Genomic DNA, 24428 nt, shown 5'->3' on the forward strand with positions numbered 1-24428 from the left:
TTTGTCATCAGCTTTCTTTACAAACATATTGGTGCTCTTGATTACATTGGCAGAGTTTTGTTGCATTTTGTTGCCCATCTGTGCCAATATAGAATGCTGTTCTATTTCACTTAACAAGGAATTAGTCATTTCAGTCTGATATGACTGGTGTGTTTCTAGTCATCTGGAATTACAGAAAATTGACCCCCTGATATATTTATCTCATTTGGCAGGCCAGAGCCAATTTTCTTTATTGGAATATTTGTAATTGAGACAGCTTCCCCCGGCCCTCCTCTCATATACATGTCTTCTTGGGAGCACGTTTTCCCTTTCTCCTCATTCCTCCTACACTCGCCTTTAACCTTCATGGTCAGCTTCCTTAGCTATTCATTGGGACCTTAAGGTCCCTGCTCTTCAAGGGAGACAGAACAGTCATTAAAGATAATCTTATAAAAGCACACACTCAAATTTCCACTGATTCTCCACACAAAGTGCTTTCTATGCAGTGTAAATATACTGTCCAACTGAACTGGCTTGATTTTTCATGAGTGCAAGAAGACACTATTAGTAAAGAGAAAGATCTGGAATGACTGTGTGAGAGCATGAGAGCAAGACATGTTCTTGTTGCAGCTAATGTGGTGACCGTACTGTTAAAAGGTCTACTAACGATCGCCTCAAAAGCTTGATTCACTCCGCAATGTTAACATGTCAAGAGTGAAACAGACATAGATTGTAGATGACTAACCCTCTTGAGTAGGCTGAAAATGGCAACCCGGCAAAACATTTACCTTAAAGCTCCCGCTGAAAGACCTCAGGTACATATACTATTTTGCCATCAGTTTGGAATTTAGAGCAGTGGCCTGCAGATTTTAGACAAGCTGATGACTATATTTCTATGTTGGCAGCTGTGTTTCATCTCTGAGCAAAAGCACAGGGCAGACCTTGGATAAGGGATGTTCTGAAAGTCAAGGTCAAACAGGAGCAAAGAGTTGTAGAAGGAATGTTTGTAATGATCTTAGTAAGGGTCATTTTCCTTAAAACACTTTTTCTTAGTCTATAAAAGACAGCCAGTTGTCTGATTTTCTTACGTTTTTGCAGGTAATCAGTGGTCACTGTCCTTTGCGTCTTCTTAGCTACAAGGACATGGGTTCAGAGGTCTTACAAAAATGGTCTGTATCAAATGTACACATAAGATTTAAAAACACATGCTACCACTCAAAAAGGAAAAAATTGTGACTCAGCTGCTCTCAACAGCATATCTGAGTTTGCTTCTTGTTGAAATTAAGCCATGTGGTTTGCATGGGTCAAAAACACTGAATAAGGGCCAATCCTGGAAAGTGATTGTATTTTGACATTGTGCCAAACATGCCTGGCTACATTTGTCTTTGTTTAGGAAGTTATTTGGTAGTTGGCAGTTCTATTAGACCTTTTGTACTTTGTAACCCTGATGTATTTCACAGCAGCTTAATTTGGGGAGAAAAAAGCTATATAGGTGCTGGAAATGTATAAAATAGATGGTTTTATATCATGAACTATTTGAAATGACTTTATACATTCAGGAAGCTGCTTTAACAAAATTGAAATGGTTTAATTAAAAAATACACTGTGGGGTGAAAATAAACAGAAAAATGTATGTGACAGCAAGGAAGATATTATTGGTCAACATGGGCTGACTTCATCTATCCCAGTTTAGAGCGGAATAAGGAAGTTGGTAAGAATAACTCCGACACTACAGAGTTTTGCAACAGGGACAATGTCTTGTTTCTTTTTAACATGTTTTATCGTTCTTTTAATGTTTTATGGAGGTAAGGAACTATCTTATTCATTCAATTCTTTCTGTTGTATGTTAGTTAACTTTTGCACACAATGTTGTCTTGATAATGTGTTACACTAGGATCAAATCATTAGGAGGAAAAACATAAAGCATCCTAAGGTACATGTATTGTGTCCATCAATGTTTAACAGTTCACTGCTGGTGGTCCAAATGAAGCCGCTATACAACATATTCCAAGTATGCTCCAGAAGATGCATCAGAATGCATCAGAAGAAATCTGATGAAAGATCTCTATTTCTTTCCACAGTACAGTGCGTAACAATAGTTGGACTGGTTGGGGAAACAATTACACTGTCCTGCAAGTACAAGACCAAGATTCACTACACCACAAGCATATGCTGGGGAAGAGGAAAGGTGCCCTGGACAAAATGCTCGGAGACCCTCCTGTCAACCGATGACGAAGGCAGGGTAACATACAGGGAGTCGGAAAGGTATCAGCTCCAAGGAAGAGTCAGAGAGGGGGATGTCTCCCTCAGTATTCAAAATGTCCAAGAAAATGACAGTGGCATCTATGGCTGCCGTGTGGAGTTACCTGGATGGTTCAATGACCTGAAGATCAACATCTATTTGACTGTCCTTAAAGGTAAGACAGATGTGTATGTGTTTGCTTTTGTGATGGGGCACAATTAGTAATATGTTACAATTAACGGTATTTCTCCACAGCACCTGAACCCCCCACCAGTGTCTTCACCACTGAAGCATTTGGTATGTGCTTCAAAGTAGGACTGCGGCCCATTTGAAGGGGTGGAATACTGTGTGTTCTGTACTTATGAAATAATGGGCTTGACATCAAACTTTACAGGGTAGTAGATAACTGTTAATGTCTGCCCTCCAGATGGAAATCTGGCCATTACAGAGGATTATGAAGAGCCAGTTGTAAACCACGTCCATTCAAAGGTATGACAATAAAAATGAAAAGGTCAGCAAGGAGTACTTGTATGTGAAGAATTTGAACTAAGCTGTGTTATGCCCTATTCCAGGAAAGCACACTGTTCTGGCCACAGAACATAGTAAGAATGGCAGTTGTAATCATCATGACGGTTGCAACACCAGTCTTTATTTATGGTCTGTATCCTGCATATCATTTACTTACAGCTACGACACGTTGTTTTACAGCAGAACGGCAAGCTGATGATGTGACCCACTTTTTCTTGTAACTTCATTTTGTCCCAGCAGGCCTGACAAGCCTCCTGAAGAAGAAATTCCATGAAGGGACAGCTTAAACCTCACCAAGACATCTCTATAACTTATACTGACATATTGTCAGCTGAAAGTAAAATGCTGCAATTGAAAATGCTGTCCAAATTGTGCCCATTTATGGAAATATCTGTACATATCATGGAGCAGTAGGCCCACAGATTGACAACCAATAGAGTATATGGTGATATAAACAGAAAATAGCACAGTGCAATCCAGTGCTATCCTTCTTGAATCTAATTGTGAACCACTCATATTAACAACTGACCTGCAATGCTACCACCTTGTGGCTGTAGGATGGCAGTGCCTTTTATTCTTGTATTTTTGTTCAATGTGTCCAATGTGTACTGTCCAAAAATAAAGTGTTTGAGTATATCCATTCCATTCCAAGTTAATATCAAATTATGGAGATAGACAGGCTGATGCATAATAGATAGATAGATAGATAGATAGATAGATAGATAGATAGATAGATAGATAGATTACTTTATTCATCCCCAGAGGGAAATTATGGTGTAACAGTAGTAATTAATAATATCATATAAAAATAATATCAGACACAAACAACCAAGTAAAAAATAAATACATTTAGGATATGAAGTCTCTGTGTAATTGGTTGTAAACTGTACATTGTCGCTCAGAATATGGTTCTCCTCTCCTAGCACAAAGATGAGTCGTAAATTGTTATAGCAGTGGGCAGAAATGACTTTCTATAACAGTCCTTATTATAGCGAAGTTGAAGCAACCTCCAGATGAAAACCCTCTGTTGTTTGACCAGTAGTTCATGCAGTGGATGTGAGGTGCAAGCCCCATTTAAAGAAAGCAAAGTGGATCTCTGGGTGTTTGTGTCTTTCCAAAAGAAGGAGTCTTTGGTGATAGACCAAATAATAGTGAAGAAGGCGTAAGTGGGTTGTAATATTAAATAGTTAATTTTGCTATGACTTAGGCCTAGGCCCTAGGCTACTAGCCTATTGATTATTTTGAAAATGCTCTTGGCATTAGACATTTAGGGCCTACTTTTTTTCATGTTCTGAATGATAAGGTTGCGTGGATACTGTCCAGAAAAAGGTTTATTCCTTACCAAACTAACAGAAGGACTGGAGGAAGCTGGAAGCTGTAGGAAACTGGCAGGGCAGAAGGAGAACTGACGTCACGTCTGGTCCCGCGATACAACATCCACAGTAGTGACGCTGTCTCCATGGTATTTCAACATGGCGGGCAGTGGTAAGTCGTATTCACTGTATGTTTAGTAGAAATACGAAGACTTCGTTCAAGCTTTGGATGTAGAAAATGCAGAATAGCTGTACATATAGTTCTTAGATAACTAGTGAATGTGCTGTAGTTTTCAAAAAAAATGAACCAGTCTCGAATTGAAAACGGTTATGTTTGCTCATCAAGTGAGATACTGTCACTTCAAAACAGTTTAACTTGACATGTCTACTAGCTTCTAAATCTTGGGTAAATTATTATGAGTAACTTTAACGTTAATGTTAACTTCAAATTGTGTAAATTCCAGCTGGTTCGCTTTCCCTGTACGTTTTTTGAAGCATCATGAATTTTATGTTTGAGAAGTTTGTAACGTTAACGTTACCGCTTTGCAGCACAATATATTGTTGTGCTTCGACGTAACTTAGCCAAGCTAGCAAGCAAGCATGACTGTCTAACGTTAACTGTTGTCTTTTGCTAGATTATCGTCTTAGTGATGATAACAAGTCGTTCGTGTCCAGAACCTCTGCCTGCATTAATTCTTCACCTGTCCTCTTTTGTTGAATAACTGTGTATCTCTTTTGCAGGGAAACATCTAATAGTATCCTTTTACTTTGAAAAAAGAAGGCTTCTGTAGTCTGCCACACTGTACTGAATTTTGTTGGGGGGAAATACTCGGTAGACTGTAGACCCGCCTTAACAATTCTCACAGCTTTCCTCCACACCACTGCAGGTTCTCCTTTACCTCAACAGTTGGTATTTTGCTGTCTTCTTTGTCACAGAGTGTCTTATGTTTGTGTATAAAGGTATGTTATTCTAGGCATTAGGCTATGACGTGTAGCCTGTGGAGAAGCAGCTGGAGCAACAACGGTACTTTACTGTTATTGGTGGCGCACACCACTCGCCTACTGTCCCGCATCACTCCCCACTGTCCCGTGCCACTTGCCCTGACCCACGCCACTCCCCACTGTCCCGTGCCACTTGCCCTGACCCACGCCACTCGCTTACTGTCCCGTGCCACTTGCCCACTATAACAACCCTATCTCTAACCCTAACCCATAGAAAGATGGCAAGTGCCATAGGACAGTAGGCAAATGGCACAAGACAGTAAGTGACTGGGGCAGGACAGTAGGCGTGCCACCAACAACAGTACAGTATGCTCCTACTGCTACTGGATAGATGGGCATTAAGACCTCTTGAGTGTTCTAATGTGTCTCCCCTACATACAGGTGTTATGCTTCCATATCCATCGCCAAATCTCATCCTGGACATTGTGTTGCTTCTTCTCTTTCTTGGTGTAGAAATCCTCAGACTCTTTTATGGTGGGTATATTTGCCAGAAGTGCACACTTATACGATGACGACGGCACTGTCCACACTGGTTAATGCTTTTGTGGCCTTTCTGTGTTTGTAGGCTGGAAGGGGAACCTTTGTGAGCACAAGCTGGCCATGTCAGTGAGTGTGGCTGTGCTGGTGCCATGCACAGCGCTCTGTGTGTACTATCTGCTGCTGCAGACGTTTGTGCTGAGGCTTGAGTTTATACTCAATGCTATTCTTTTGTGCTTTTATGGCTTTGAACTGATTCTCGGGATAATGTGTATCTCAACTTTCTCTTGGTAAGTTGATAAAGTTGATTGATAAAGTTTATTATAAATAAATGCAATCAATGTGGTACACAGAATAGTACAATTTCTATCCAATACTTTGCCCCACATTAGCTTATGCTAATTGGATTTGTCCTTTTCTTTCTATATTTAAGGTCAAGTGTATACTGATAAAGTCCTCTTTGTCTGGAGACAAACAATGTTGAAGAAATCTGCAATGATTGAGATTTGACTGAGCCTTGGATGGCCTAGTCACATGAGAATAAGATGTATGTTGTTTCTATTATGTGTGTTTTTTTGTATAAACTTTATTTAAGAATGTGTCTATATGGCTGTATAACTACAGATAGGGGTATCATGTGTACTGGTTGTACAAAGCTAGTCATTTTATGTTCTTGGTCCTATCAACTTTTGAAAATTTGTACAATGATTTTTGATATTGTATTTTTGTAATAAATTGTTAAACATTTTCAGATTTGTTGTTTTGTTTGATAACAAGGGTATGGGAAGGGACACACTCATTGTGGGGTAAAGCAATGTCACTTTGAAATAATGATCTGATTTCTCTCTAGGAGTGATACTGTGGGACATTTGTTCCCAATTCCACTTGGACGCTGCATGTGACTCAGGGACAGTTGGGACCAGGGCTCTACTAGTTTGCCATAAGCCTGCTCTGACAATACATTTGAAAGCAGCTGTCTGTTCTATCGGCTTTTTCTCACATCCCACTCAAACCCGGCGTATCACCTGCTACCACCATCCCTTAGCTTGTTTCAGCTTCTCATTGGTAGCACAACTTGCTGAAAAAGTAATATTTCTGCAATGTTGCTCAGTTGTTCAATGGTTCTCTCTCATAGGCCTATGTCTACTTAAAGCAGGCAGGTTTAAAATAAACTTGATGTTTTTTGTATTTAGGTGCAATGTTATTTGGACCTATTTGTATAACTTGAAGTATATTTGTCTACTTACATGTTCTGCAATGGTCCGAAGGGGCAGATGATGGATGACTTAATCCCCCAAATCTGCGATAATGGGCGGGGTTTGCGCATTCATCAGCGTTTTGGCTACAGCTCAGAATTGGGACGCAACTCAGCCAGTAGCCTTCCACTAGCTTTTGCGTGTGTGCAGTAGGATGGGGATAGGAGGAGGGGTGGGTAGCTCCGTCTGATCAGGGATTGCGCTGTCAACCTAGGTTCTTGGATGCAAGACGGATGTGCTCGGGCCGGTAGCTTCATTTGACAGAAATAGAATGAATGCATAAATAATATGTAAATTAAGTATTCATATCAAACAATAATATTTATTGTTTAAAAAACACGCAGGATACACTCATTCACCACATGCTCAGTTTTTATAACGGACCCTAGCTATTGTGCGTTTGGTTGGGTGATGCTTCCTTGTTCATCTTCGTCGGTGGCAGAGATGGAGGGCTGTGGAGACGGCGAGGTGGTGGCTCAGAAAGTGAAAACGGAGGTGAGTGATTCTTTTGTTAAATGGTGTCTCTCTGCTGGTGATCATGCCATGCCTATTTTGTTATCTGTTTCACGTGGATTTAGTGTCGTGTGGTCAAGGTTCTAGCGGCTATCGTTTTTGAGGCATGGGCGAAGAAGCCGGCATTGTGATTTTCCTTGGCTTGACTTGGCACTCCCATCTCCTTTGACACCAGGCAGATCCTATTGCTTCTCGAGATTTTCCATTTAGTAAAAACTAGGAAGACCCCTCCCATAAATTTGCCATTGATATGGATAAGTTATTTTATTGGCATTTTCTGATCATGTTTTATCCTTTTAAATGATGTGTCATTCTTTGATCAGTTCATTAGTAGCCTATAGCCTAGGCTACACCAGGCACAAAACTAGACTATACTACTAGGATAGTAGGAATGGATCCCTCAGAATGTAAATTATTGAGATGCCATTTGTGAAACCCAAATTTCTAGAAATGCACTTTCCCTTTATTGTATGAAATGATTGGGTGGGAAAGTATTTGCGCATCTTTGAAATGAATGTGCAAGAGGATTGAAGTAGCTCAGGGTGGGGGTCTAGATTAAAAAGATTAATTTGTTTTTGGCTGGGTAATAGTGGAGCAGAGCTTGGCCATGTGCATCCTCCTCAAATGGCATGTTTCCCTATAGCTGTTAAAGGCAGCTGGGTTTACAGGATCAAGGTGGTCAAATCAGAAACTGGAGTCTGCTCATAATGATGCCTTACATGCACCAAGGTAGAGCCGAACTTGTATCCGCTGCCAGGATACCACTTACCTGACAAGAATCTGAATTGACAGGAACGTTTCTTGCTTTAATGAAGTCCTAACAAACAGGAGGTTCAGGGAAATATTTCCCAAAGTCAGGACATGCCTTCAGAATAGGTAGCTTTGCCTTTACTCCTAATTATGGTTAAGAGCCAACCATGTGGAAACATCTACCTCATCAAACCATTTCAAAGGAGTAGACTATATGCTGTATCTGCTTAGTTCAAATCATATAATTATTATACACAGAACATATACTTTCATTAAGGCTCCTGCATTTATTTTGTAAACATGTTGTCACCCAAGCATTTTACTTGTAGGCAATTGTAGGCTTACTTTACTCTTTGGTAGTATCATTTAGAATTTTAAATCAGATTGTTAACTCAGAATGTGCATACAGTTGGGTTGAAACCTAACAGGATGGATTTCTTATGTTTCCTCTTAAGTGCACACGATTGACAGAAGAAAGAGATGAAGCAGAAAGACAGTTGAAACACATCAAGCGAGGTGAGTTTAACACCCTTATGCACTGAGATGCACTGTATTCCAGGTATATCTTCTATCAACAACATCGTTTTAAAGTGTTTGTGTAGTGTGTCAAATTCAGTGGTTTTCTACAGCACTTTCTTTCTCAGAATAGTAAGACATTAAAAAGGGATATTGTTGCCCTCACTCCTTTATTCACTAGCGGAAATAGAGAGGGAGTCGATTTCATTAGACATCTTGTTACCTCAGCCCAATACTTGCCCTCTCTTACCTTGTGACACCTCCTCCCACACCCATCCCATAATGACAATTGTCTGGAAGCTGATTTCTGAATGGCCATCCACACCCACATTCAAGGGGTTATCCCAGTTTCCATGACTACTCAAACCCAGCCCATGTAATGCATTTGTGTTTTGGTGACCTTACGTACCTGGTGACATGTAATGAAATACAGCCACCATTAACAATTGATCTGCAAACACGCTGGCTGCTGGAAGTCTGTCTGAAGACTGCTCTTAGGTAAGAAGACGTGTTCAGGTGGCCTCTTCAAAAATACATTTACAAATTTCTTTATGTTCTAGCACAATACTTCTCTACTTGCATGCATGTTTTTTTTAAGTCTCAGTGTAGTTTAGAACCTTTTCCGATTTAATAATGTTTCTTTTAATGGGCTTTGTCCAGTGGCTTAGGATAACAGTCTGAGGATTTGTGAGGATAACAGCAGTACAAACAGTCCAAACAGTCCTACATTGATTTATATCACACAGTTTAGAGAGATGCTTCACTGTTTTTGTTTTGGTTTGTTTTTAAAACATAATTGTTCATATTTTTGTTTATTTTTAGCACAAATTGTTTTGTGCTAAAGTTACTTGCTTGAATTCCTGCAGCAGATGTTTACTTGTTTGCTTCATAGCTCTCGTTGCAAATATACTCTTGACGTGATGCTAGACAATGAAGGTAATTGAAAAAAGGTTTTGAAAGGCGTTTGAAAGTAACAGCGTACGTTGCTCTTGTAGCCCTATGAATGCTGATGCTCCCCGTTACTTAGTATTATCTTTTCAGGTCCTGTAAGTTAAATATGATGGTGTCAGGCAAGACTGTGCCATGATGCCTGAAGAAACAGTAGGCTACCTCATGTTACAACTATAATAGTGTATAGCATCGTGTATGACCATTGTCCAAAAAACAGGTGTTCAGAGGACCTCCCTCTGAACCGAACACTGAGGGGCTTTTTTAATGTCCACTGGAGTCATCCAAAATACTGTCCCACCCCCCAGGGAGGAAATGTAGACCACAACTAATTCTATACTCATCCCTGTCATGTTATTTCACTGAATTATTCACTCCTGTTATAAATCATTAATCAGTAGAAAATGAGTGGATGCCTCTGCCCACATTGCAGCCCTCAATTGGAGTTCATGCATGGGCCTTTACCTGCTGCTGTATATTTCATGAGCATACTGTTCCCAAGCTATCAGACAATGTATGCCTCACATTCAATTTAGTCATGACAGAAAGCATATTTCATGCTAACATTTGATGATTAAACATCATCAGCAATTGCACTGCATGCATTTCTAAGGAATTGATTTAAAAATATATTTAGATAACTGAATTAGAATGACAGTTTTCACATTTTTCTGTGCAGTGTCTAACATGACGCTGCAAATGTGAGTGTTTATTGGCCTACTTGCTGACTTGCAGGACAATGCCCTAGTGCTGGTAGCTCCTGATTGGTTGGAATGCTATTTGATGATTGGCTGCTTTGGGGAAAGTGCCGTTGAGTATCTGGGAGGCACCGTGTGTGTCTGGTACAGCAGCTGTTTCCCACCTCATGGCTCTGAGAGAGGCTCCAGTGCACATAATAGTGCTGAATCTGTGCTAGTTAATTAACAGACACGCATCAATAATCTGTGTGCCACTGTGAAATAATGATTGCCAAAGCTATGCTATAATGAGAGCCAAATCTATCTAATATCAATTTATATATCTTCAGTATGATGTAGCATGTTTGTCTTTTATACATCTTTATTATAGCTATATGCTTATGCACACATTATTTATATTTTTTAAAAGCAATCGTAATTTGTACAAAAACTGTACACATATGGCGAATGGAATGCTTTCTCATTTTTACAGTGGCCTTTATGTGTTTCTGTGCCTCTGCTGCAGGTTTTCTGAGGCCATATTTTCCTTATGCAGCATTAAGCACAGAGTAGCTACTGACCTAGAATATCCACACAAGACGGCCCCAGAGCAATGCGTTAGCAGTCTGTCATGAGCGAGGGGAATGAACAGAGCCAATGAGTCAGGGGTGCTCCACTAGGACAGATCCACAGCGCTCCCCGTGCCACACTGCTGAGGCCTCTGCTCTGCTCTGCTCTGCGGCTGTATGTAAATGACCCACATGTTTAATGCAGGCCACTCTTGAGTCACAGACGGGGAAATTGTGAATGATCCACCATGCTTTGTTAAACGGAGCAGTCATTCATCAGACCCGCTGACTGGGCACAAAGGTTTGATGGGCTGGTGAAAGGAGTGTGATTTGAAATTGCTACCAGTAGATCACTTCTGAGAACAAAAGGCTAGAACTGGCACATGTTTATTTGGAGCACAGATGTTTGCCCTCAGCACAACATTGTACCCAGGTGAGAGATATAGCCATAGGGGTGTAGCTGTATTGTCTTTCTCATGATTGACTGTCTTATGAAAAACAGCCAGATGATGTTGCTGCATAGGAAGAATATGGTCTTTGTCCTTTGTACAACAAGAGGCAAATGATGGATTACAGGGAGAGAACAGGGTTATGTTGATCATCTTTTCAGGGGATGCTACCCTGTTGTAGGTTACTGCTGAAGAAATGACCATGCATCCGGCACAGCATACACAATATATTTTCTAGCCCTTCAGTGATGTTAGTTGATAAAAAATGTAATTTATTAAAAAAAGGTTGTAGTTCATGAGGTTGTAATTCCTTGCAGGACAGAAAGTTGACATGAAATTTTGCTCCAGATGTAGTCTTTAATATCTGACTTTCCAAAATCAAGCTGTAAATAGGCTGTATACTTAATTTGCAATATATAAATTGATTAATAATGTTAGAAAATTAGATAATTAATTCATATTTATATTGTAATTATACTGGAATTTCTCAGTTTAAAAAAAAAAAAATTTATTACTATATTATTCTATTCTTCAAATCACCCAGTGCCAGTGCTGTGAATGTATGTTCTGTGCTGCAAGGTGCACTCTCATGGGTGTGCTACATGAAAGGGAAACAACAAGCCCGAAGAGATTTGAAATTGTTTGGGGGAAATAGTGATCATGTCAGCGTGCTACGTGCCTAATTCCCAATTCCAGACTAGCTACTAGCAGAGCAAGGCAGCACCCATGAATAATTCACCAGCTGCTTTGTACGGGAAAGCACAGTGCAGACGCTGGCGCTCCTCCCTGGCTGCTAGAATCCCATTCACAAATGACTCATTTACTGCCAGAGCAACTACACCCTCAGAAGACATGCATCTAACAGGGTGCCCCTGACCTTTCAAAGGAAATAACATTATTTACTGTATTGCTGATGCACTTTATGTTTACAGTTAAAGGCTGGAGTGATATGGCTCAGTGTCAGTGAAGGATGTGGGATGAGCTTGTGTGTAGGGAGGGCTGTGTGCTTAGATGTTGGGAGGGCTGTGTGGTTGGATGGCACTGGGTTGAGGTTAAAGATGAGTGCACTGCAGTGGTGGGGGGCAGAATGTCTGGAGAGTAAAAGAGGTCTGCTGCTGAAATAACACTTCAAGCCTGACATGAGGGTGACACCAGATACCCCACAGAGGGGCAGCTTTGGAGGCTTGAGTTACCAGCAGTATGAGTGTCAGTATGTGTGCTGCATAAAATTAAAGCACATATTGTCATTTTCATCAAAATGATCAATCCATTTTTGAATAAAAGTCAGTTTACATCAGATTTGATTGTTTAGTTCTGTTGTTTTCACAGAAATGTATCACTTATTACATATAATATATATAATATATAACACTTCTGCATAGACTGGTGAAAACTGTGTCCACTACTGTAGTCAGCAGGCAGCAGGCTTCACAGCCTCTTTAGTTCTTGACATGGTGAGTAGCCTCTGAGCAGTCTGATCCCACTGCATATGTGTGTTGTGTGAATGGACACAGTGCTATGGCTCAGTTGTCTCTGATAATTGTGATACTGAGATGATGATGGATCTGCAGTGTTACGTTAGACAAAGGATTAGCTGCATTGTGTTTATTTGATCAAGGAATTCAGTTTCTATGTCTTTAATGACATACAGTGTTTTACATCAAATGATTTAAATCAGAAGGCTGAATAATTCAAGTGACGATAAAGCATTTAACCCTTAAAGGAGTACCGTCACAGAATGTTGGGAAATTAACATTCTAAAGAATATCTGGGTTCATTGAATTCAACATAGAATTTTAGAACCTTCAATTGTTGCGGAACTTAGAATGTTCAAAAACCTACACCTTTAAGGGTTAAGATTACACCCATGTGTCCGTATGATGCCTGTGTTTTAAAACATTTTCAAAGCAAGCTTTCCTGACCCCTGAACTAAACTGTGTTCAAAGCTAAATCTATATGATCCATTTTTGTCACACTTTACCCTGGATGACGTTGTATGAGCAAGGTGGCATTTTCCAGTGATATATTTGAGAAGTTTTCTCATGATAGTCTGAGTTTGTCTTGCTCTATAGCAGTGCATATTTGTTTGTTCGGTCTATTATTTGATTCTGGTTGTTTATTAAAGCCCTGTGTTTGCCCTAGTTTCCCAGATGGTGATTGAGGAGGTGAGCGTTTTGCAGACTCAACTGGAGATAGAAAAATCTTGCAGAGAGAATGCAGAAGCCCTCGCTACAAAGGTAATATTTCCTGGACTGCGTATATATATTTCACTTCTCTTGTGTAGCAATGTTAAAAGAGATCCTGTAAGAATACTCATTTGGACCACTGCAGTTGATCCAGCACTTTATGCTTTGTGTATGTGTAGCTTAACTGTGAGAACAGAAAGCTGAAGTACCTGAGTCTGTCGTCGCGGCCCTGTCTGGATGAACTGCTGCCCAGTATCTCTGACTGCATCTCCCTGGAGGAGGAATCCGACCCTCAGGACCCGAGCCCTGACCCCTACACCCAGTATCAACAGCAGGTCAAAGGTCAGCACATACAGGCCATTTACACTTCAGTGTTGTTGGTCAGTCACAATGTTAATAGTGGAGTGCACACATAAACAAATAATGGATTGAGTTTCTGAAGGAGCCATCTTAGTTGTTTTTTTTTCTTTATGGACAGACGTTTATCAGCCATTGTAGTGATTTGGTAGTAAATCTCCATTTGAAGGATTACATGTTCTCATGCCCATGTTTATCTTTTCATTTTAGTGATCCCTACAATCTGTTTGACACTGTTGATGGACTCATATGATGCATTGCTATTTAAGATGATCCTCTTTACACAATGGCCAGATTAGTGATATTTGATATTTTAAAACAGTTTTAAACAGTTTGGTGTCTGTGGTCAGTTAATATCATTCCTCAAATATTAATGTTGTTTTTGTTCATGTGCCGTATTCAGAGATTATGTTGCATTATATTTCATGAGACCAACAGTGGTAAGGTTAGCTCAGTGACTGTCCCGTCCTGCTTCAGATCTCCAGGTGACCGTTAGCAGCCTTCTGGAGGAGAAGAAACAGCTGGCCTGTCAGCTCCAGGAGCACCACAAAAAGATCGAGGAACTCGCCACACAGGTGACCGGCCGTCACAGCTATCAAAACAAACAAGACTGGCTGGAGCACACTGATTAAACATGCAGTCTTTACCCGACTAATCCAAATACTGACTAATCAAAAACTGTGGCCTCGTTATAGTCAAAATGGCAGCATCAGATCGTTAAATCATTACAGCGTTAGTTCACCAAGGTCTCAACACAATTGGATGATGAGTCTGAGGCAGAGTGCGAATTACCCCACCATAATTGGGGGGTACTGCTCCTTCACTTCTTCTGACCATCATGGTCCATTACCATATCAATCCCCACCGTGATCGCCAAGTGCAACATGTGTTGCGCAACACACAAACTGATAATCAGTAGGCTACAGCATATCTCATCGTTCTTATACTGTATATCCAAAAAAGAACTGTTTTGATCAACTCTGCCCTCACCGTGTCGTCTCCCTGCGGCCTGCTCACAGCTTTTATCCTGTACCTCTACTGCCTGCTGGGTACCCCTTTCCTTAACACATATGAACAGTGTATAAAACCTGCACCTACACTTTTAATGTAATTGTTTGTAGATCTTAGTGTTAATATTTCCTGCTTACTCTTTTAGCACCAAAAAAGTGCCTGATGTCTGTGTGCCCTTTCCTTCTCCTCATAGTGTCTCTTTGAATAAAATAAAATAGTTTCATTAAGATAGTATCAGGGTTCTCAGATGAAACTACATTCATCAAACTAAAAACATGAAATAATAGAATGTAAAAACAATACCAACCAATTATAAACAAATTCAAATACTAGCACATATTTAGCCAAAGCTACTTGGGGTATTTTATGTTTCCACAGGTTTCACTGATATTTTGTAGGCTTAGCTACATCAGACCCTCTTGAGCATACCGGTAATATAAAAACACAGGATCTGTGCCAAACTAATTTCAAATAGGGCACAATAATTTATTCAAGATATAATGAGAATGGACACCTAGGCTATGGAGTTCATCTCCTTGGAAATGACAACACCACAATGTAAAGGTTTATTTAAATAGAGAATTACCTTGCCAAGGTCCTAACCAAGGTAACTAACCAAGGTCCACTTTACTAGCCTCAGTGGGTAAGTAAGTAGCAGGGAAGTAGCCAGTAATTCAATGTATGAAGAGGTGACATGAGCTATGAAAGAACAAACACGTTTATAAATGAAGGTTGTATAATAACACATTTTCAACAAGCTAGACGTCAGTTAGCAACTTACATTTACCCATGCACGTCAGCAGCAAACCGAATTTAGCCTACTGGAGGAATTTACCTAGCGTTTTGTCATTCAATGTTTACACTTGCTCAGTTGCTTATAGCGCCACGGTGGTTAAAAATGGTACGGTCCACAATAGGGGTTTCTGAAATCGCTTTACATTAAAATGTTCCTACAGTGAAAATAGGAGCTGACTTGTATTGTAACTGTAATGATATTTTTTCACAATATCAGAAAAATTATCTGACCCCCCCAAAACTGATATTTCTGTCTCTTTGGGGGGTACTGGGCCTTCATTGGGGGGTATAGTACCCCTCAGTACCCCCTGTAATTCGAACTATGGTCTGAGGGTGGCCTTGACTGCTGACCGCTACTACCGCAGATAGATACCCAGGACTGCAGAGCAATGTCCTCCGTCAAACACTGTTGATTTCAAGTTGGACAGTGGTATCATAGGTTGTGTTTATTTATCAACTGTATACACAAAGAGTACAGTTTGCAGTTCTGACTACAGTGACCTCTGTATGTATATACACACAGTATATCTCATATCACATGACATGCTTATTGTAACTGAAGTTTAATTTGCTGGAGGATGTCCATGTATTATGGTCATACTGTCTAACATGGAATTGACCTTATCATTTAATAGACTGAAAAGGAACAAGCAGAGATGAAGGAACTGTACAAAACAATTGAACACCAAAACAAGACCATAAAGAGGTTTAACAGAGGTAAGCAAATGCACTTCAGTCTTTTGAATAAAGTGTGGACTGAAAACATGGTATCATGTCACTAACATTCTTCCAAGGCAGGGTAGCCACAACAGTAAAGGAGAAAATGGATTTGTGTACATCTGGGAACTTCTGTGCTAGGGATGGACACATCTGTCCTTCCAACCCACAGATCCCCAGAGCACGTAGGCATGCCCCTAATCAAATTAGCTGCAGGAAACGTCCATATTCCCATCCTGTAGAAACACTCACATCACTTACTCTCAGCCCCCTTCCCCCTTCCCAATCCACATCCACACATTGACCACTGTAAACATTTTTACTGTAAACATATTTTATTGGCTTGAGTTATAGTTATGTGAAGATTATTAAACCAAGATATAGCTTGCTCAGTGCACACTTGAACAGTGGCATGCATCATGAAACTGTGTGTGTGTGTGTGTGTGTGTGTGTGTGTGTGTGTGTGTGTGTGTGTGTGTGTGTGTGTGTGTGATTCTGTACAGTGTCCATGATGGCAGCTCATGAGTATGAGGGCCTGAAGGAGCAACTGGATCTGGAGGAGAGTCTTCGACAGAAAGCTGAGACCTATGCACACGAGGTAAAATCTGAGCAAAATCTGACTACAGCCATATGAAATTACCCTAATTTAGTTATCTGTAGCCTTCACAATCTGCAGATGCTAAAGTAAGAGCACTAAATTAGACTAGGACTATTAGAAAGTTTGGTTGAGGTGTCGTGACTCTTGGGCTCGATGGCCTGTCTCTAGATGTTGGTGAAGCAGAAGGAGGCGAACCGCCAGAGCATGATCCTGATGCAGCAGTCTGAGCCCAGCCTGCAGCTCCTCAAGGCCCTGGAGGACGTGGCCAGCCTCACCAAGACTCTGGAGCAAGAGAGAGTACAGCACCAGCAAAAGGTACGCAAGCTCCAGCCTCTCTTAGCGCCCTCTTCTTTTTCACCAGGAACTTTGTTCACCGCAGTGCATAGAGGGCAGAGTTAAACATTTAAGCCCTGCGCTTCTGTTCGTCTTGAGATTGATCAAGCCTGTCTGACAGACGACCTGTGATCCATCACAGTTACAACATTTCACACGTCGGGGTCTCTGAACTCACTGACACTGGCATGCTGGTGAGAAGCCAGAGTCCCTTCTAGCAGCAGGTCTTGCTGGAGAGCTGTGCTAAATCTGCAGCGTCAGCACTCCAATGACGTCTCTCAAGAGATGATGCACCAGGATATGAGAAGACGTTGGAGGAGGATGTAGGAGGCAGTTCTCAAAGCAGCCATAGCAACTACAGCACCACTACATCAAACAGACTCCTTTGAAGTTTGCCAGCTGTCATGACAGAGAAGAGATTCATTGATGAAAATGGACTTTGTCGTTGTTAAGTTATGAGGGGGACTTAACTTGTTACAGATGACAAATCAGGCCTAAACTACCCACATTTTTTTTTTAACCATATACTGTCCCAAAGCAGACTTTTTGTTGCACATTCTGAATTTTGCATCATCAACAAATATGCTAATTGCAGTTTGTTATTTATAAATTCTAATGTTATAATTAGTGTAATATTGTAATAGTACTTTCTCACTTAGAGATGAGGGAGTATGACTATTTCGTTTTTTAAGATTTCACAATAGTTTCACACGAACAAAACTAGAAGTATATGTGCTCTATCCTCTACGTCTCTGACATTTACTTGATGTTTTACCCCTAATAACACTTTATTGTCTATTATGATCAAATTAGTCTGTTATATTCTCGTCAGACAATACTCAGATGGGCTCTGTGGCCAGTCCATCTGCTGAAAACGGCTGTTTACCAGTGAGCACAAACATTTGTCCATGTGCTGTACAATCACTGCCACAGAGCCAAAGTGCTGACTGGGACCTGCCTTCTGGAACTCTGCTAGCCGCATCCCTACTCCACACCCATCCAGCAGACAGTCCAGAAAGAGCCTGATGCATTCGCCCTTAACACAGGGGAGTGCAGCTGGATGCCAAATTCACAGGATGTCAATCAATACCGTTTACTGGGGGATTGCTGTTTACTACTAACAATGTACACAGGCCAGAAGAGCAGTGGCACTCTCCACTGAAGCATTCGATTCTCGTGCCTGTGAATTATTCCAACCGTGTTGATCACAGGAGATGTGTTGTGGGATCTGAAGGTAGACCTTCACGTCATGCAGATGGGTGATTTGTTGCTGTGGCTCTTGAGAGACTGTGAGTGTCATGTCGTGCCTTTCCACAGGTGAAGGCTCTCGAGGCGGAGTTTGAGGAGTGTGCCCTCCGCAAGCAACTAGGCCTGATGCAGAGGCAGCTGGATCTGCTCGAGGAGGAGAAGAAGGAGACTGACGTCCGACTACAGGAGGAAGAGAAGAAGAGAATAACTCTTGAAAGCCGAGGTAACACACACAGATGTGTAATGCAACCCAAAATAACACAAAAAAGTTTAAATATTTGTGATTTCATTAGGCTCCTGGCAACTGTAAACGTTTAGATTACATGTGGTCTTTGGTGTCAATAATAAGTGTGTTTTTATTCACATTCTGAATGTGCAGTTTATCTGTCAGTACCAGTCATTTGAATTATAGATGCATATATTTTGCAATGCAATAAAAGGCTTTGTAAACACTGTATTTTCTTTATTGCCTGACGTCTATAAACACATCTTGTCTTTGATAACAAAAGCTACATTGTGTGCCTTTAAGCTCACTAGTAGATGTGGCGGTACACTGTGGCTGTGATTAATGGGGGCACATCTCTACTCCTCCCCTCCTCAGTGCGTGAGCTGCTGGAGGCGCAGAAAGGGCCGGATCCAGTGGAGGCAGCCGCAGCGGCAGCACCGTCTCCTGGGACAGCTCCTCCCCCCGCTCCTCCTCCTCAGCCCCCTCCACCTCCTCCTCCCCCACCTCCTCCTCCTCCTCCTCCTCCCCCCTCTCGCTGCAACCCCCTCAGGTAATGCTCTACTTGCAAAAGCCACTCTGTCTGACCAACATTTTCACATCTCTAGAGGACATGTTAATCTTGTTGTGTTTCACTGGACAATTCTAGCACATCCTTTTATTTGCCCCTAACACAGACCACACTATTCGCCATATTCCTGCCCCACTAGGAATTATCATGATTCATTTTCAGATGGACATATCTTAATGCATGTGAAGTCAGAATTATGTCGTTGTTCATTTCCATTTTCCATCTTTATGTGACAGCTCGCTCATTGCAATCATGAGGAAGTCTTCCAAGAGTGGGAAGGGCCCCCTGAAGACCGAGCCGGTGCCTGGTGAGTGTGGCTCTGCCGTGCGCCGTCTGCTCCTGCCTTTTTGGCTGCGCAAACCATCAGCCATGTTTCATCTGTGGACCTGCTGTTACCGAGTCTGTCTGTCTGTGGATCTCCATTCATGTGTGTGTGTGTGTGTGTGTGTGTGTGTGTGTGTGTGTTTCTCCCTGTAGCGGACGCGGGTGTGGATGATGTAAAAGTAAAGGCAGTGAATGAGATGATGGAGAGGATCAAACATGGCGTGGTGCTCAGGCCAGTGAAAGGACCGGACACAAAGGTGAGGCACCCAAACAGGAGCGGCGTCTGAAGCGCTAGCGTCTAGTCTACCAGTCTTCACACCTGACCATGCTCACTCTGTCCATTCTGTCTGCCATCAGATAAGTGCTTTTTCAGCTACTCATTTGCCAGTGTCCATCTAGTTGCAGTGTCCATCTAGTTGCAGTGTCCATCTAATCAACATGTGTCCATCTAGTTACAGTGTCCATCTAATCAACATGTGATCATGTAGTTGCAGTGTCCATCTAATCAACATGTTTCTGTTTCCCCCTCTCTCTACTGACTTCATCATTGAAGAGATTTGGAGTGAAGGTGATTTAATGAATTCATTGATTCGCTGTGATCTCAACTCAATGGAATGGCAGCTAACTTCATCATGATTTGAACATGCCTTGTTGATGATGACCATTAAAAGAACAGAGTATATAGAACAGAAGACAACAGAAAGAGTAGTATCATGATGACAGCAGTACAGCAGTACATTTTCTGCCTTTCTTTGTGGCGTCAGGATTTTCTTCCAGGCAAATTCTATTTCCAGGTACAAAAACCAGTCAATCAAACCAGGCAGTGATTGACTGGGCTGCTAGCTAGTTACCCCTGCAAATCAATAATATGATGCTGTGCCTGGTGCTTTTTTAAATGTAACCAGCTGCACATTCTGACTTGAGTACCTTTGGTTTGGTAGTTTAATTCTAAGAGATTCTAAGAGATCATGAAAGCCAAAGTAGCCTACATTACACTGACTTTTGTTTCAGATTATGGATCAACATATTGTAGCATGTCACAATTGTCACAATGTTTTAATAATTGAATTTCAGCCAGCACCTGCAGTGGAGGAAAAACCCCAGGAGAGCGCAATGGAGGAGCTGAAAGGAATACTGGTACCTGATAGGAATGCTTCTCTCAGCTTCAGTATACACATGAGTTACTGACACACCCCAATCCACACACTCTCCAACTCTTTTAAATGTGATGAAGTCATTGAGATGTGCCCCACCCCTGTGTGTTAGGAGACGGTGAAGAAGAGCCCCAGTCGAGGGTTCCAAGAGCCCGTGCAGGTCAGCGCTAAGAAAGACAGCGAGCTGGAGGTGATACTGCGGAGGAGACGCAAGCAGGCCTGTGACCCCGCAGGTACAGCACAGCTGCTATCCACACTCATGTGTTCCAGTATCAACACACACATATGAAGCTGCTATCCACACTCATGTGTTCCAGTATCAACACATACTCATGTGTTCCAGTATCAACACACACACATATGAAAATAGCATCCAGTCCAATCATGTTGTGTGCATATTTGTGTGTATTTTTAATTCCTGTGCAGTGTTGGTAGAACTCATGGATTCCTGCAGTGACAACCTGTGGTTGTGAGGTGCAGATGCAACATAGAGAAATATAGAGAATTCTATTTGTGTAAATCATTCCAGGGATGCATGTTTTTGCTGCATGCACTTGCAGAGTTGGAAGTTCTTGTTTGCACAGTGCCACTATAGCATCCAGTAGGGGGCGACATAAGCGCAGTCCTTATGTAACTTTGCCCCAGTAGTGTGATAAAGCTTACACAAAGCTCTTATTATAGAAAGGTTCCATGTATTCTCTCTTTTAATGAACACATTTCCCACAGTTACAGCTGAATAGAAGTGTGAAATAGGCACGTAGAGAGGACATCAACAAAACGAAGAAAATGGCAAAATGAAAAGAAATTATGCTCTGGCAAAACAATCACACCCTCCCATTGTATCCTGTAAATCATTTTTGAAGAAGTGACTTCTTAGAGTATTCTCTTCAGAAAAGAAGTGTTATAGTGTCTTCTCTTGCAGATGAAAGAGATGGACTGGACAAAGTGTCCTCATCCAACTGCATGAATGGAGGACACAGCAACGACGCAGGCCCAGAGGCAGAGGCAGCAGGCAGCAGCCCTCAGCCCGGGGAGCCCGGGGAGCCAGGCGAATCGGCCGCGGGCCCTGACCCAGGCCATGGCCAGGCTGTGGCCAGACGCAGCTCGGACACCGGCACCGAGCCCAAAGAAGCCAAACAGGCAGGGGGAGTCCGCCGATCCATGTCTGAGAAAGGGCCCTCAAACACAGGCTACAATGCCAACTGTGTACGGTAAGCTCTGCTACTTATCCTCAAACAGATCAAGACTGTTCCACAAACACCTGATCATCACAAAAGTGACATGAGCTTGACCTGTGAACGCACTGTAATTAAAGGAAAATTCCGTTATTTAGCACTTTGAGTCCCTTTTCTGGTTTGTTTTGGATGAACTAGAGTGGTGGACACCGAAATTTTGATGATTGGTCCTGTCTCGACTTTTCTGACTCGTTTTGAATCGCCTTTGACTACTCAGAGTGGCTGCCAACAGGCATGCTCAAACATGTCCTAAAACAACCCTTAACGTTCGTTTTCAAAACTGTGCAACTCACCGAGTGGTTAGTGGTGTTCGTTGATTATTAAAATCAAATATATATCGGCGCAATGTATGATTTCCAGCCGTATTGTGGAACTATTTTTTTCAGACACCTCACAACCGCGTATAAACTTCCGCTCAATATTTGAACCTGAAGCATAGACGGTGGCGCAGTAATATCAACGTGCAATGAGTCTTCCAACAGAATCAATGGGATTTTACAAAATGCCAAATAAAACACGACAGAAACTGTATTTCACTATGCTACTTGTTTTGGAACATCAACGAACACCACTAACCACTCGGTGAGTTGCACAGTTTTAAAAACGAACGTTAAGGGTTGTTTTAGGACATGTTTGAGCATGCCTGTTGGCAGCCACTCTGAGTAGTCAAAAGCGATTCAAAACGAGTCAGAAAAGTCGAGACAGGACCAATCGCCAAAATGTCGGTGTCCACCACTCTAGTTCATCCAAAACAAACCAGAAAAGGGACTCGAAGTGCTAAATACCGGAATTTTCCTTTAAGCAGCAAATGGTCCAGTGTGAGTCCCCTGACCGCGCCTGTGGTGTCTTCCAGTGCTGGGAGATGTGAGAAGCAGACCGAGAGTGTGCAGTCCAATGGGATCAGCCACCCCGTCCCGGGAGAGGACACGCACGCCACGCTGGCCTCCCCCACACCCGACCACCTCGGTGAAGCCAACGGAAGTGCTGCGGCCTCCGCTGACGCTGAGTGCTAGTGTCAGCAGGCAGGACACCGCCATGCTGCCCTCATTGCACACTCTCCCGTTTGACTTTGTATTCTCTGGTTTGTTTTTGAGTTTCTGATACAGTTTGAAAAGCTTTAGTTATTTAAATGTACATTTTATGCAAAAACTGACTGCTGGTGTGAGTTGTCCTCTAAAGGCATACCCTGCAAATGGTCATCACAATAATAACCACCAATTGGCCAGCTGGAATGAAGAAGTGAGAGTGTACTTCAGTGGTGGCTTTGTTAAGCCTTTTGTAAATCAACCTGGATGGAGCAATGTGGTTATTATAAATGCTGAATCTAATTATGCATCTAATCTAATTTCAGTCAGAAATGTACACTGGCTCTGATATACTCTTTGACATCTAAGCAATTGGTTTCCAGGAGAATCCATATGGCCATCCTTTTGCTATTTTATTGGCAGTAGAGTTGAGTCACATTTTTGTGTGGTTTTCCCACTGAGGCTTTGTAATGAGATAGGGGGTTTCACAGGCTCTGGGCTTCACCAGTGCAGCAGTCCAACAGTAGCGAGCAATGTTTACAAAACAGTAATTGGATAAATCGTTCAGGAACTATGAAGGCACTTTTTTTGCTATCTGGATTCGATCCACGCTTGTGTGGGTTCCCATTGTGGTGTACAGCTCTCTGGAGATGCAAGTGAAAGCCATGCAGCTGCTCTGATTTGTAAAGACAGCCTTGAAGCAGAAAGGTGCTGACATACTCAGTCTACCTCCCATACGACACTCTTGCCTCTTAATCTTATCTGAAATTGTATGGAGTGTTAGTGTTGAGCAGCTTTGAGGAAAGGTAATCCAGCTTGTAATGTCTTCCACCACTGTTCCCCAAAGAGACTTTGCACTGCTGAGGATGCTTTGCACATGGAGTGTTAACTGCTATGATGGGAGCAGTGTGTCCTATAACGCCAAATCCCTGGGCTATGCTATCCAAATAGTTCACGCAATATCCTCTGCAATAGCATTAAGTAGTGTAATTGTGCAGAATCATGCCACCTTCATGCATCCCTCATGGTCATAATAGGAAATGTCCAAGTGGTTTTGAAAATGATGTTAAGTAAACAAAACCTTGCAGTTAGAACAATGAGATATTTGTTACAAACTTTGCAATTCCTTGCCTCAAGTGAATCAGCAGTTTTAGTCCATATACCAACAGAATCCATCATAAGTCCTAACGCCTACCTGCTCTTGCTCATTGTAGACTACTTAAGGAAGAACACCTGTACACACACCTGTAAACCCTAGATTAATTCAGAACACTTCCGGAATGTTTTCTTGCCTTACCAAACATATTCTTCATACCACTCGATTTAGGTATTTGCTTTTGTACAAGTATTTAAACATGAAATGTGTCAGTTTTTTTATTTTGCTGTGTCTGGCCTCCAAGATGTCTCAATCCATTTTCTCATTCACTGCCCC

At 41.8% G+C, this 24428-nt stretch overlaps 3 protein-coding genes across 7 annotated transcripts; all 3 read left to right on the forward strand.

The window, feature by feature from the left end:
* Nucleotides 1-1717: 1717 nt before the first annotated feature.
* LOC125286783 (hepatitis A virus cellular receptor 1 homolog) lies at nt 1718-3351 on the forward strand. 2 transcript variants are annotated; one of them, XM_048232055.1, is made up of 6 exons: nt 1718-1784; nt 2061-2396; nt 2477-2518; nt 2649-2710; nt 2794-2878; nt 2990-3351. In XM_048232055.1, exons 1-6 carry the CDS (start codon nt 1733-1735, stop codon nt 3034-3036), a joined length of 624 nt encoding a protein of 207 aa, XP_048088012.1. In that variant the 5' UTR covers nt 1718-1732; the 3' UTR covers nt 3037-3351. The 2 variants fall into 2 exon arrangements, with proteins under 2 accessions (XP_048088012.1, XP_048088013.1); XM_048232056.1 differs by lacking the exon at nt 2477-2518.
* An 849-nt stretch (nt 3352-4200) lies between these two features.
* Nucleotides 4201-6288, forward strand: tmem216 (transmembrane protein 216). 2 transcript variants are annotated; one of them, XM_048231762.1, is made up of 6 exons: nt 4201-4234; nt 4804-4817; nt 4929-5022; nt 5446-5538; nt 5630-5831; nt 5975-6288. In XM_048231762.1, exons 1-6 carry the CDS (start codon nt 4222-4224, stop codon nt 5988-5990), a joined length of 432 nt encoding a protein of 143 aa, XP_048087719.1. In that variant the 5' UTR covers nt 4201-4221; the 3' UTR covers nt 5991-6288. The 2 variants fall into 2 exon arrangements, with proteins under 2 accessions (XP_048087719.1, XP_048087720.1); XM_048231763.1 differs by having other exon boundaries at nt 4216-4234; nt 4929-4968.
* shtn3 (shootin 3) lies at nt 5997-24428 on the forward strand. 3 transcript variants are annotated; one of them, XM_048231759.1, is made up of 18 exons: nt 5997-6088; nt 6392-7292; nt 8516-8576; nt 13362-13456; nt 13585-13747; nt 14240-14337; nt 16204-16285; nt 16789-16883; nt 17052-17198; nt 18534-18687; nt 19066-19240; nt 19495-19565; nt 19736-19839; nt 20136-20150; nt 20657-20719; nt 20849-20969; nt 21659-21947; nt 22825-24428. In XM_048231759.1, the coding sequence occupies exons 2-18, from the start codon at nt 7209-7211 to the stop codon at nt 22982-22984; spliced, it is 1977 nt and encodes a 658-aa protein (XP_048087716.1). In that variant the 5' UTR covers nt 5997-6088; nt 6392-7208; the 3' UTR covers nt 22985-24428. The 3 variants fall into 3 exon arrangements, with proteins under 3 accessions (XP_048087716.1, XP_048087717.1, XP_048087718.1); XM_048231760.1 differs by having other exon boundaries at nt 20852-20969; XM_048231761.1 differs by lacking the exon at nt 20136-20150.

The sequence above is a fragment of the Alosa alosa genome, chromosome 21 (genome assembly GCF_017589495.1).
Source record: "Alosa alosa isolate M-15738 ecotype Scorff River chromosome 21, AALO_Geno_1.1, whole genome shotgun sequence".
In the NCBI taxonomy this organism is placed as follows: Eukaryota; Metazoa; Chordata; class Actinopteri; order Clupeiformes; family Clupeidae; genus Alosa; species Alosa alosa.